This window comes from Balaenoptera ricei, chromosome 19 (assembly GCF_028023285.1).
Source record: "Balaenoptera ricei isolate mBalRic1 chromosome 19, mBalRic1.hap2, whole genome shotgun sequence".
NCBI classification, from domain to species: domain Eukaryota; kingdom Metazoa; phylum Chordata; class Mammalia; order Artiodactyla; family Balaenopteridae; genus Balaenoptera; species Balaenoptera ricei.
Genome location: NC_082657.1, coordinates 13,246,990 through 13,260,506, shown reverse-complemented (window position 1 = coordinate 13,260,506; position 13,517 = coordinate 13,246,990). Strand labels below are relative to the sequence as shown.

At 49.5% G+C, this 13,517-nt stretch overlaps 1 protein-coding gene across 1 annotated transcript; it reads right to left on the bottom strand.

Annotated features, from left to right (window-relative positions):
* Positions 1–10,653: 10,653 nt before the first annotated feature.
* LOC132353832 (melanoma-associated antigen B1-like) lies at positions 10,654–11,812 on the bottom strand. The gene has a single exon (XM_059905336.1). The coding sequence runs from the start codon at positions 11,795–11,797 to the stop codon at positions 10,760–10,762; it is 1,038 nt and encodes a 345-aa protein (XP_059761319.1). The 5' UTR covers positions 11,798–11,812; the 3' UTR covers positions 10,654–10,759.
* Between the last annotated feature and the right edge of the window lie 1,705 nt (positions 11,813–13,517).

The following is a 13,517-nucleotide window of genomic DNA, read 5'->3' as shown; positions in this document are numbered from 1 at the left end:
CTTTAGCCCTCACTCAGACGGGATCTAGGCTCCTCCCTCAGCCCACCTGAGTCTTCTGGCCTCAGATCAAGGCCCACGTCTGCCTGAGTCCCTGGGGCTGGAAGTGAGGGGTGACACATCAGGCTACCTCTACCTGGGGTTTCCCAGGGCTGAGGGGGGTGGCAGTTTGTGGGCCCCCACTGCTTTGGGTGGGTGTTCATCTACGTCATCCCTCACTGTCCTCACCCCGACTCATAGCAGGACTTGGACATCCTGTGTGTCTTGACTTGAAGTCTATCCCCTCATACTAAGGCCCCCAACTCCCCGAGACCCACTAGAAAGAAAATTTTCTTGCCTCCCTAGCTACAACTGTGTGTGGACTTCCAATGCTGACAGTCAGGAAGAGATTCTGTTGCCCTCACTACTGTGGTGTAGCTGGTCCCCTCAATTCTCAGGGTCCTCTCCTTGGTTCCTGGCATTACCTGGAAAGCCTCCGGCTGCTGACCTGAGCCCATACTCCCATCAACGAGGTGCCTCACCTCCCTGCCACGGGCCGGGGACAAGTGAGTGATGTTCATCAGCTCACCATGCCTCAGTCTCCCTCCCAGGTCTGAGAGTAGGGATGAGATTCTATGTGGTTCACTTCCTTCTGGGTGGGGTTCCCTCATCTCCACTCGGTGTTACCACCTTGACTCTTGTTAGGAACCAGGCTTCTTCCCTATGTTGAATGAGGCCTCTCTCATTAGACCCAAACCCTGATGTCCCTGAGACCACCCTTGGAGGAACCGAGAGGGCAATTCAGCCTGAGAGCTCTAAACCTGGCTTCCCAGGGCGAAGGCAGAGGCGGCACTTTGTGTGGTCTCCTCTGTTCTGGGGGAGTTGGTTGTCTCAGTCCTCACATAGAATTTGTGCCTTGACATCTATCGTGGCCTGGGACTCCTCTTGTTCTGCTGAACCGGGCAGCCAGCCCTTAAACCAAGGCCCTCATCTCCCTCAGAGCCCACCGGCAGAAGTTAGGGGGCACCTGAGCCTGCCAGCTCCGCCCGGGGCCTCCCGGGGCTGAGGGCAGAGGGAGGCGGCATTAGATGCAGCTCTCTCCACTGGGTATGGAGCAGTCTCCATTTCCTCACTCAGGATCTTCGCCTTGACCCTGCACCCTGCCTGAGACTCTGCCCTCTGCTGACGTGAGCCCATGACCGTCAGAAAAGGTCCTCATCTTCCTGGGACCTGAGCTTACAGTCAGAGTGAGCCTCGTTCTGCCAAAGCTGATCTGGGGCTCGGCTATGCCTGGTAACAGCAAGGGTGGGACTCTCCGACCCCGCTGTTCTGGAGTTGGTGGCTCCCTCAGTCCTCATTCAGGACTTGGGCGTCCAGTCCGGCTAGGGTTTGGGATTCCTCCCTCCACTGACCCGGATCTGCATGCCTCAGACCGAAGCTCCCACCAGAGGAGTCGGGGCCTCCACATCCCGGCTACCTTATCTGGGGACTCCCAGATCTGAGAGCAGGGCTGCTGATTTGTGCAGTTCCCTGCTTTGAGGAGAGGTCTGCTTACTAGCACTCATGGTCCTACCGCTGCTTCTTTTAGGGCCAAGTCTCCTCCCTAAGCTTAACGGGGTTGCCTTATCTATCCATCCATCCACCCGCCTACCTGTTTACATTTCACACCCATTACGCATTTATTTTGTAACTGGTGGTTTGTACCTCTTAGTTGCCCTCACCTAATTTCTCTCCTCCCCCCAACCACCTGTTTGTTCTCTGTATCTATAACTGTTTCTGTTCTGTTGTTCGTTCATTTGTTTTGTTTTCCAGCTTCCACATGTAAGCGAAATCATACAGCATTTGTTTTTCTCGGTCTGACTTATTTCACTTGGCGTACATCACACCCTCTAGGTCCATGCCCCCGCCCTTCCTTTTTGGCCGCACCGTGTGGCAGGTGGGATCTTAGTTCCCCCACCAGGGATCGAAGGCGCGCCCCCTGCAGTGGAAGCGCGGAGTCTTAACCCCTGGACCGCCAGGGAAGTCCTGCCCCCTTTATAGAAAGGCCTTTCTCGACGCGAACGTCCCCTAGCCCCCAACCCCACTTCCCAGCCCAGGCAGAAGTGAGGGGTTCTCGCAGCCTGAGTTACTCTAGGGCATCGCACGAGCGAAGGCGGGCGGGGGCTCCGCGCAGTCACGTCTTTCGGAAGGAGGGACCCTCATTAGCTCTGAAGGTCCCACCTTCTCACCTGCTGGGGACAAGACTACACCCTGTGCCTAAGAAGCGGCCCCCTCTAGACAAAGGCCCTCCACTCCCTGAGGCCCTCCAGACGGCGACTCCAACAGGACTCCTCGGGCATAGACGTCAGATCAGGGGCCCACGCTGCTGATGGCAGGCAGGGGCGCGAGGCGGGTGGGTCCCCTTTGTTATGGGGGGAGGGGGTCGGGAAGGTCCCTTCAGGCTACATTCGGGGCCTCACCTTGGCTCCGGACGAGTCCTGAAAACCGACGCTCGGCCGAACAAACGCCGCGGCTGCCGCTCGGGCTCCTCGCTTCCGAAGCGGAAGTCGGGGGGAGCCGCATCCGGCCCTGCGTGGGGTCTCCGAGGGCTGACGGCAGGGGCGGGACTCGGCGGGGCCGCCCACTGTTCAGGGCTCAGCGCTCCCTGCGTCCTGCCGGTGCCGTCTATCGGCGCCTGGGAGCCCTCTCTCTATGGTCCCCAGTCCTCCAGCCTCCAAACAAAGCCCTCACCTCCCCGAGGCCCTAGTGGCGGGAAGTCAGGGCGCTGAAATTCATAGAGCAAGCCAGTAGGTTGGAAACTCAGACGTTACAGTCTTGAGTCCAAGGTCTGTATAGCAGGGCAGGCATACTGGAAACTCCGGCAGGGTTTCTGTGTTGCAGTCTGTTCTTTTTTTTTTTTTTTTTTGGCTGCACCGGGTCTTCGCTGTGGCATGCGGGATCTTTAGTTGCGGCATGGGAACTCTTAGTTGCAGCATGCATGTGGGATCTAGTGCCCTGACCAGGGATCGAAGCGGGGCCCCCTGCATTGGGAGCACGGAGTCTTAGCCACTGGATCACCAGGGAAGTCCCTGTCTTGCAGTCTTGAGGCTGAATTCCTTCAGGAAACCTCAGTCCTTGTTCTTGGGGCCCTCAACTGACTGCATGAGGCCCAGTCACACTGTGGGTGGTAATCTGCTTTACTCAAAGCCTACAGAGTTAACTATTAATCGCATCTAAAAAATACCTTCACAGTGGACATCTAGACTGGTAACTGACTAAACAACTGTGCAGCAGAGCCTAGCTAAGATGGCATACAAAATTAAGAGGTGGGAATGATAGGGAGGAATCTAGACTTGGAAACGTGATGCTGCCACTAACTGGGACAAAGAATACAGGAAGAGGAGGAATGAGGTTTGGAGAAAAATCACGTGTTTATATTTTTTCAGACTGAGTTTGAGATATCCTTGAATCAGTCACAGTTGGGTTTATGTTTAAAGCTTTGTGGGTAGGTCAGGGCTTGGGATAATAGATCTAGAAGTTAGCAGCAGACAGTTTGCAGTTAGAACTGGAGGAGTGGATGAGGTTACCTGGGGATAGTTGTGGGGAGAAAAAAAAATAGTGGACCGGATATGGTAACTTGGGGAGCACCAGTTCCCCAAGGGGTGATGGAAAAGAAGTCCACTGAGGAGACAGAGAAAAAACAGATTGAGAGGTAGAAGAACCAGGACAGGGCAGTGTCTTAAAAACTGTAGCAGACAGTGCTATGCTCACCAAATCCAATTCTATATTCCTTCTTCTTAGGCACATGGAAAGCTCCGTTTTTCAGACCGCTTGAGGCTAACCGAGGATTTATGACTGGTTTCAGCCAATGAAATGGGAGAAGAAGTGATGGGTTTGGCCGAATCAGAGAAGAGCCCTTTAGAGACTCTCTGTCCACTCTCCCCTGCCTTGATGAATAGGTGAGCCCCAGAGAAAACCCCCAAATGCCCCTCCCTCCCCCATACCCATTGAACATGTAGTGTTGTTGAGAAATAAACCTTTGCTGTGGTAAAACACTGAGATTTCAGGATTAATTTGTCACTCTAACATAACCTAGCTCATCTTGACTAATACAGAAGCCAAGGCAGTAGAATATTTTGCAAAGGAGAGAACAGTCACAACAGTTTCATATGCATCAGTGTTCCAGAAAAGAGGCCCTTCCATGGATTCCCAAATGTGGAATAATTAAGCCAATAAGTCCAAACAATTTAGGGGGTTTCTCAATCATAACAGTCTGACAGGGAACCTGCATTGTCTTTTGGCTTTAGCTAACAAATGTGCTCATCAGATCAATAAAATGGAGAGTCAACTTGAATTGGAAATTGACATCACAACACGTATACACATTACAGTGTACTAGTCTTGTAGTTTGGCTTGAAATCTTGAGGTGATGATACAAATTCTGATTGAATTATCTTTGCCTTAGTTCTCCATTTATGTTTTGCAAAAAGAGTGGTCTTAACATTTCCCCTTAGTACAAGAGACCCCAATTTTTAAGCAACTTTACCCTATATATTTAGTTATGAAGTCGATTGTTTAGCGTTCTGGGTGCCCTTCGCCAAGTGGAAAGAAACGCTAAAGGATGATTAGCTTCCCAGGCCACATCCCACCACCTACAGTGCAGCCAGACTAGAAATACATATTATTCCAGGACATAATTATGACTTATGTTATCGATTCCAATCAATGAGAAGCAAACGAAATGTCATTTTACATAAGGCACAACAATAGAGTCAAGCAGGAAGCTGTGCCAGATACATATGCATTATACTTGAAAAAGGAGAATACCAAATTCCAAAAGTACATTGATGTAAAATAAAGGAGGTCCAACTGGCCTAAACGCACACATCTAATCATAGATTCCAAATATCTGTATAACTAAAAATGAAATTTCTTATGAGACTAGTAATTATGACATAAAATGTTCCAGCTAGAAAAAATTAAGCTAAAAAATCACTTAAAAACTATAAAATATACATGAAAACAATGCTTTGATTCTGCAGCATTTCCAATGTATTCCAGTCCTTCTTCCACATATTACTCTCAAATGAGATCATCACACTCTCTTTTCTCCTCAGATTTATAGAAATTACATTAAGAGGTATCCTTGGATACCAAACAATCCTTAAATCTCACTTAGTCCGAGATGTGGTCAAAGCTGACCACATCCTCAGTTCTTCACGGCTTAGCTATATACTACTAATGATAAAAAATAAAATCTCGGGGCTTCCCTGGTGGCGCAGTGGTTGAGAATCGGCCTGCCAATGCAGGGGACACGGGTTCGAGCCCTGGTCTGGCAGGATCCCACATGCCGCGGAGCGGCTGGGCCCCTGAGCCACAATTGCTGAGCCTGCGCGTCTGGAGACCGTGCTCCGCAACAAGAGAGGCCGTGATAGTGAGAGGCCCGCGCACCGCGATGAAGAGTGGCCCTCGCTTGCCGCAACTGGAGAAAGCCCTGGCACAGAAACTAACACCCAACACAGCCATAAACAAGTAAATAAATAAATAAAAGCTCCATGTAACATATGTCAATTATTTTAAATAAATAAATAAATAAAATAAAATCTCTCTCTTTTGAATTACCTCATTTATCCTATACAAATGGGGAATGAAGTATTAAGGCTAACACATTTTTCTGATAACCATGGCTTGGATTTAAACATTGATACTTTTTATTGACCTAATTAATATTAAGGGAAATCGTCCTATAGTGCTTTAGGGACTACAGGTGTGACAGATTCCCTCTCAGAAGGTTATTATTTCTACATTTTAGTTTTTAAGTGTTAAGGTTATCTATAGGGCCCATTTTCTTCCTGTATTAAATGTCAATTAATTCTTCAATGAAAACTCGGCAAAATGCTCTGATAATAAAATAATAGTTAACACATATATAATGCCTATGAATTCGTGGGCGCTGTGCTGAATGCCCTACACTTAATTCTCAAAATAATCTTACAGTTAGGTATTATTATCATCACAATTTTACAGATAAGAAAAGAGGCACAAAGAGGTTACGGCATTTACCCAAGATTACACAACTAGTAAATGGTAGCGCTGGGATTGGAAGACCAGGTGTCTGCTTCCAGAATCTCATGCTCTTACGTACTACATATTGCCTTTCTAGATGGTGTGAGATAAACATGCTCCAGAACTATGTTGAAACTCAGGAACTATCAGGAATTTATCCTCTGATATAAAATTTCTCTGTATCAATCCACCATCTTGAGAGAGAATAGTCTATCGGTAATCTTTTTCTTTTCATTTTGTAGGACAAACAGTCATGCGTCATTTCACTCTTCTTTTGTCAATTATTTGCTTATTTTTCCCATTTTGAGAGCTTCCCTAACGTCTGTAATTAGAATTTCCCATGCCTTTTGAAGTTTATTTTTCTTAACCTTAAAAATATTTTTAGGAATAGTATGTGCTCCCTGTGGAAGACAAAGAACGTAAAAAATTAAAATATGAACTGCTAGCCCTTCATGTACTTACTAGTCAACTTCCACTGCCTAATGAAGAGCCACAAAACTTAGCATCCTAACACAACAACTGTTTGTTCTCACAGATCTACAGGTTGGCTGAGGGGGCTCTACTTCACGCTGTAGCTTAGGACCAGAGGGCTGGCCGGGACTTTTTCTAATGGTGATGACAGTTTTAAAAAGTGAGGTGGGTCTTATAAGTGCTGTCACAGAAAGATCTTGCATTCACTTCCATTAAGTTACAAGAGCGAGTCACAGAACGATAATATGTACACTGTTGCCCCTGTGTGTTAAAAACTCAACGTATTTTTGTAGCGCATCTATGTACAAAGAAGCCTCAAATCAGCTTTAGAATGACCCACACCAGACAGTTAATTGTGGTTACTTTTGAAAAGGGGGCTGAATTTTGGAGCAATGTTGTAAGGGGGGAGATTGTGATTTATGTGTGTAAGAAGTTTTTATGAGAGGAATATCTATGCTGTGATCAGCTCTGGCATTAAAATATTTAAATGAGCCTAACAGTAGAAATAGTAGTTGTGTATCTCTCGGATGAAGTAACTGCTAACTGAGGCAACAGAGAAAACCTGATATCTGAATGACTTAACACAACAAAAGTTTGTTTCTTGTGCACATAAAACCTGAGGAAGGTTGGCAGAGGCTCACTGCTAACAGATGACTCCGAGATCCAGGCTGTTTACATCACGTGGCTCGACACGGGCTCTCTCTGTTTGCTGCTGAATGGAAGAGAAAGCACAGAGGTGCCATACTGACTCCCTCGTGCCTTGGTCTGGAGGTGACCCTTCCTAATTACAAGTGGACTGGGAATATAGTCTCCCCAGGAACCCAAGGAGAGCAAGACAGCATGTGGATGAGGTCCGCAGTCTCCCATAAACTGGTATATAGTATGTGCTCAATAAAGAGCAACTATTGCAATTGGTTATGACAACAACCCTCTTAGTTTCTTGGAGGAGTTTCTGAGAAGGCCAAATTTACCTTGAAATTCACCAATATTTTTCTTGTGCATACTATGTAAGAGATGTTTTCAAATACAGGATTACATCTAATTTCCAAAAGTACCCTGTAAATCTCAGCAGAGAGGGCTTTCAACAGTACCTTTCTGCATTGCCAATTGCAGTAACCTGTGTAATCTCAGTAGGCCGGGAATTTTCTCCTAACTTTTGGTTGCACGGTCAAAATCACAGCCACCCACCACCTGACTGAACACACCTGAACACACAAACAGGTGCCATTAAGCATACTGAAAAAACAGCATCTTCCCTGGGACAGATACAGACTAGAATTACTGGGAGGATGGCGAACTATTTTTCCTTTTTATTCAAAGCTAGCACGTCTGCCAAAGAACCACCTTCCACCTCCGGGAAGGACTCCAAGATGGGTTTTTAGGAATTCAGCCTCACTACATGTTTGTTGACACAGTGATTTCCTTGGTCCCTCCTCCTTTACCACTTAGGAAGAAGGCTTTGGTTTCTGACCACTTAATTAAGTTCACGCATCAGTGTATGGATTCAATGGCCAGACTCAAAGAAGACGTTGCATTAAAATCCTACTGCAAATATCACGTTGCTTCAAAAAAGGCCTCCCTAGACTTGGGGTTATAAGCCAAGGCCCTGTAGCGTCCATACGCAATCAGAGTCTAGTCACCAGCAGGTTTGAAAACACTGAGAATGTGGTGGAGGCACCCGGTGGGGATGAGGAGGTGTCTAAACGTCACTGCCTGAAGTGAACAGTTACATGGAAAGGGCAGCTGCTGTCACAGGGGTCCACGGTGAGGAACGGGATCTGCAGGGAGTCGGGATGCTCCGAGTCCGGGGAGGGCAGGGGATGTGGGCTGTCTGCTCCTCTGGGAGCTGAGTGCAGCCTCCAGAGGAAGACGCAGAGAAGAGCTGGCCAGCAGGTCAGCTTCCAGTCTGGACACGAGGGCACACTGACTGCGGAAGACCCAGGGGAAGGGCGCCGTAACGCGGGAAAGTGCAGGGACCGGACACACGTGCCGGGACCGGGGCAGTCAGCTCTCAGGGAACCCTGGGGCGAGGGGCAGGAGGATCCTAGGTAAACGAAGCCCACAGACAATCCCCAAGTTGTGTCTGATTCTCATTTTCACCTTCCTTCTTTAGTCCTGCTTTTAGTATTTTGGCTACAAGCTCCTCTTTCTTATTGCCTGAGAGACATCATGGAGCAGTGAGAAGAGAAATGAATTAAGAGACAGAAGGGCTGCCTCAGGCTGGGAGGAGTGGAACAGTATGGGCTCTGGAGGAATTCAGACCAGGCTGTACTCCCGGTTCTGTCACTTTACCAGTCTGGAGAATACTGCAAGTTCTTTGTCTGCCAAGTGGGTTCTTGATAAGCCTCATCTTATAGAACTGTCGGAACATGTGTGATATATGTAAAGCACCTGGCACAGTGGCTGGCAATGTTTGGGTCTTTCATGCATGGCACTTATTATGATGCTTATTTTCATACCAGAAGAAACTACCCTCATCTCTAGGAATTTTTCATTTGATCCAGGAGATGTCAGAGACTATGCGGTCCTCTAGGACAAAGAAAGCTGAATTAACCAAAGTGCTCCTTAGCAAGTAACCCTGAGTAAATGTTCCCTACCAGAGAATATGTTGTTTCATTTGTGGAGGCAGGGATTTCACCAGCATGCAAATCAAACCTTACAGAACTTGTGTCAAGGACCAATAATTCCCCTGCCGCCCAAAATACCCCCCGATTTTCACGTATTTCATCACCACCAAACTCTTTCCCCATTTAGGAGTTCTGCCAGATTACACTCAAGACAAACAAATATCGTATATTAACACATGTATGTGGAATCTAGATAAATGGTACAGTTGAACCTATTTGCAGGGCAGGAACAGAGACGCAGACAGAGAGGACGGACGTGTGGACACGGGGGAAGCGGGGTGGGATGAATTGGGAGATTAGGATTGACCTATATACACTACCATGTGTCAAATAGATAGCTAGTGGGAACCTGCTGCACAGCACAGGGAGCTCAGCTTGGTGCTCTGTGACCACCTAGATGGGTGGGGGGAAGTCCAGCAGGGAGGGGACATATGTATACGTACAGCTGATTCACTTCGTTGCACAGCAGAAACTAACACAACATTGTAAAGCAATTATACTCCAATTAAAAAACCCCGATAACGAATTAATGGAGCGGGCTGGGGCTCCTCCAGCTCAGGGCGCAGAGTGCCAGCACAGGGGCTTCTCAGCATCCCACCACAAAGGCGACCATATGCATAAAACACCTGGTTTGTTGGTGCACTGTGTTCACCTGCACCCGGGCAAAAGCACTGGACCCCTTCTATTCTTTCTCCAGGCGGAGATTCTCTCTGGTTTACTCACAATCCCAAAGTAACTGTTGAGGGCAGTTTCTCATTCCAGGCTTAGCCTCTCAACTCTGAGGCCCACCATCTGAGGGTCTGGCCCCGGCTCACCATCATCACAGCCTCATCTAGCCCACCATGCAGCCAACCCAAAATTACCTCCCAAGGAGGGATTTGCAAAACACCAAGCCTCAAAGTGTTCCGGCTAAGACAAGCTATACTTCACTGCTCTCATCTGGACTCTCTCCCCACCACCCTCACTGGGTTTTTTCATCACACCACCTTCCTCACATAATAGCTGCTCTTCTACTCTAAACATCTACAGGCAGGCGCAGGGTCTTTTTTATCTTAGCACCATCACTACCAGCACAGAACCTTCCAAAGAGCAGATGCTCAATTAAAGATGGGAATAAATGAGGCACTGAGTGAGGAATGTAATTTATTACTATTTAATTTTGTCGGCATTCTTGAATAAGCTAAGGACATCTAGGTGTATACCTTTGAATTTTACAAAGAGAAAGACAAAGGTGAATAAGACAAACCAAAATTTGACTAAACTTTACTTTGTTTTCATCCATTTTAAAACCACAGCATTCTTTCACATTGCCAACAAAATTCCTATTCCAAAGCCATATTATCTCATTCCAGAACCCCAAAAAGATGCAAGGATTTTTCAAATCGTACTACACAGTACCAAAACTCTTACTCTTAAACCCGATAAACAACAACAAATCTGTGATCCATGTCATTTGTAAACTTGGATTCTGAATCTAAATAAACATTCTAGTGAAAGAAACAACATTTGAAAGATACTAGTGTAAAACAGGGACACAAAGAAGAGATATATTATGATCTTTCCAGCCCCAGCTTAGCCTCTCACTACTTAAAGGGTTGGCAGCGTTGGTCAAACACAAAGTGAAGAAGCTGCCTCAGACCTCACTGAGGGTGGGAGGAACTGCTAGACATGACCTTGGAACGCGCACTGGCCTTGACACGAGTAGGAGCCCTGGCTGCAGCTCTGGCTCGGGCTCTCTCTTCCTCATCTCTCAAAGCCTCTTCATAATGGAGTGGAAAGGCACTGGGGACGGTACCGTTGACCTTGGCCACAAACTCCAGGACTTTCATCTTGCTGGTTTCAGCGCGGGCTCTCCGGCCCCACAGGAACTCATAGCGTGGGGGATCGCTGTTGCGCACCTGACGATACACCAGGTACTTTTCCCGCACCAAATCTTCTGTGATAAACTTCCTGGGGTCCCCAAAGATTACGTGCCTCCTTCCATCATAAATACCCAAAACATTCAGGAATTCCCAGATCTCCTCCTCAGAGGCGCGGTTGCCATTAAAGAAGATCGCACCCAGGAGAGGCATCAGGAGCCCATTCTTCGGAAACCGCCCGCCACTGCTGCGACTCCCCTGATCGGTGAGATCTAGCTTGCTGACAAGGGTATAGGAGTCACCACTCGGCTTGACTTCCTTCAAGTCAAGACCAAAGGCCAGCTCCAGGCATTCAGCAGCTCTCCTGAGGATTTCAGGGAACTTCCCCTTGTACCTTTTGTTCACAAGCTTCAGCATGTCTGCCTTTATAATGGGCTCTTTCATTTGATACCTCTCCAGCAGGAAGTCTACCAACATTCCCACCTTCTTCGTTAGAGGATCTCTCCGAGAGCTCTCATCGGAGGCTGAGGCCTGGGAGGAATTTTTCCTGGCCTTAACCTGGCCCTTGGCACGTACATCAGATCCTGGGCATGAAACCCCTGCAGCACGAGAGCTAGTGGCTGGGGCTCCCTGAGGCTCCTGGCGAGTGCCAGCACCAGGGGAGCTCGGGGCAGTAGCCTGAGAAACAGAAGCGGGGGAGGGGGGCGACTCTTCTATCTCTGCTGCAGGGGCCTGGGCACCCCCGAGATTCTGGGTCTCCCTCCGGGCCTGGCGGCGCTTCTCACGGGCACGGAGCTTACTCTTCTGCCCCCGAGGCATGACTATGCGCAGGGACAGCAAGCGGGGGAGTGGGCAGGAGAGCAGGTGATGCTGGAACCTGGAGGAGGGAAGGTGAGAGGGCGTGAGCACCCTCAGCAGGGAGGCACCAGCCTGGCCCGAAGAAGGCCGCTCTGCACGTTCCCTTGAGGGCACTGCTCTAGGAGCCACTAGGCTCTTGTTCTTGGTCAGCCTGTCCCCTGAGAACCCAGTGTAAGAAGTGAGAGTGAGTGAGCCTCAGGCTACAGCCTGCCAGCCCTGCCTGTGGCTGACGGCGGTGACCACAGATCCTGGGAGGGTAGGCCCTCTCTGGGTTCCACGGGTCCCTTTCGTTCACAAACAGGATTGTCACATCGACTCTTGGTAGGGCCGGGACCTCTTTCCTGTGCTGCTCTAAAGGTGCCACCTCAAAGCTCCCTGGGACCCACGAGAAGGAACTGAGTCATGGACACTGTCGGGGTGGACAGCGCTGACAGTTCTGTGGGGCCTGCTCTGTCCTGAACTCGCTGGTCCTCAACCATTCAGCGTCCTCATCTTGTCGATACCGAGGGTCTGGGATCCGCCCCCCTCCCCCCCCTTCTGCCCCTGGTGTGGCACCTTCAGACGAAGGATCTCATCTCCCTGAGAAATGATACAGAGAGATGAGGCGCCTCCGCCTGACAACCATGCTCTGGGCCTTCAAGGGCTGAGCAGAGGACTGGGCAAGACTCTTTCCTATTCCTTTGATTCGGTGGAAGGGGGGTGTGCTACCTTCAGTCGTCACTCACAGCCCCCACTGTGTCTCCTGGGAGGATCTGGGGGCTCCTTTCTCTCTTGACTTGAGGACATTTCCTCACAGTAAGGCCCACAGCTCCCTGAGCCCGAACGGTGGAAGTGAGGATGGCCTTACCCGGCCACAGTGCCCCTAGTCTCCAGAGGCTGAAAGCTGCAGCAGGCAGGCTGAGGCCCTATAACGTGTGGTCCTCGCTCACGGTCCCCATTTTTCGCTCAGGGGAGGGTCTCAGGTTCCTCCCTCTGCTGACCCATCAGACCAAGATGCTTACTTCCCTGGGAGTTCTGAGTGGGGAACTGATGGGCACTTCTGCCTGACATGTGTGCCCGGGGGCGCCGAGGAACGACAATGGAGAGGGACTCCGCGGGGCCCCCGCTGGCATGGGGTGCAGGTCCCCACGGTCCTCAGCATCTTCTGCGTGAGCCCTGGCAAATCCTGGAAATCCTCCCTCCGCTGACCTGAGTTCGCTTGCATCGCATTAAGATTCTCACCCTCCTGAGATCCCCAAGATGAAAGAAAGGGTGAGCCACTTCCAGTCACCCCCGTCCATGACCTCCCTGGCTTGCTAGCAGGGGCTGGACTCCGCGGGACCCCACTGTTCCCGCATCGTTGGCCTCTTTAGCCCTCACTCAGACGGGATCTAGGCTCCTCCCTCAGCCCACCTGAGTCTTCTGGCCTCAGATCAAGGCCCACGTCTGCCTGAGTCCCTGGGGCTGGAAGTGAGGGGTGACACATCAGGCTACCTCTACCTGGGGTTTCCCAGGGCTGAGGGGGGTGGCAGTTTGTGGGCCCCCACTGCTTTGGGTGGGTGTTCATCTACGTCATCCCTCACTGTCCTCACCCCGACTCATAGCAGGACTTGGACATCCTGTGTGTCTTGACTTGAAGTCTATCCCCTCATACTAAGGCCCCCAACTCCCCGAGACCCACTAGAAAGAAAATTTTCTTGCC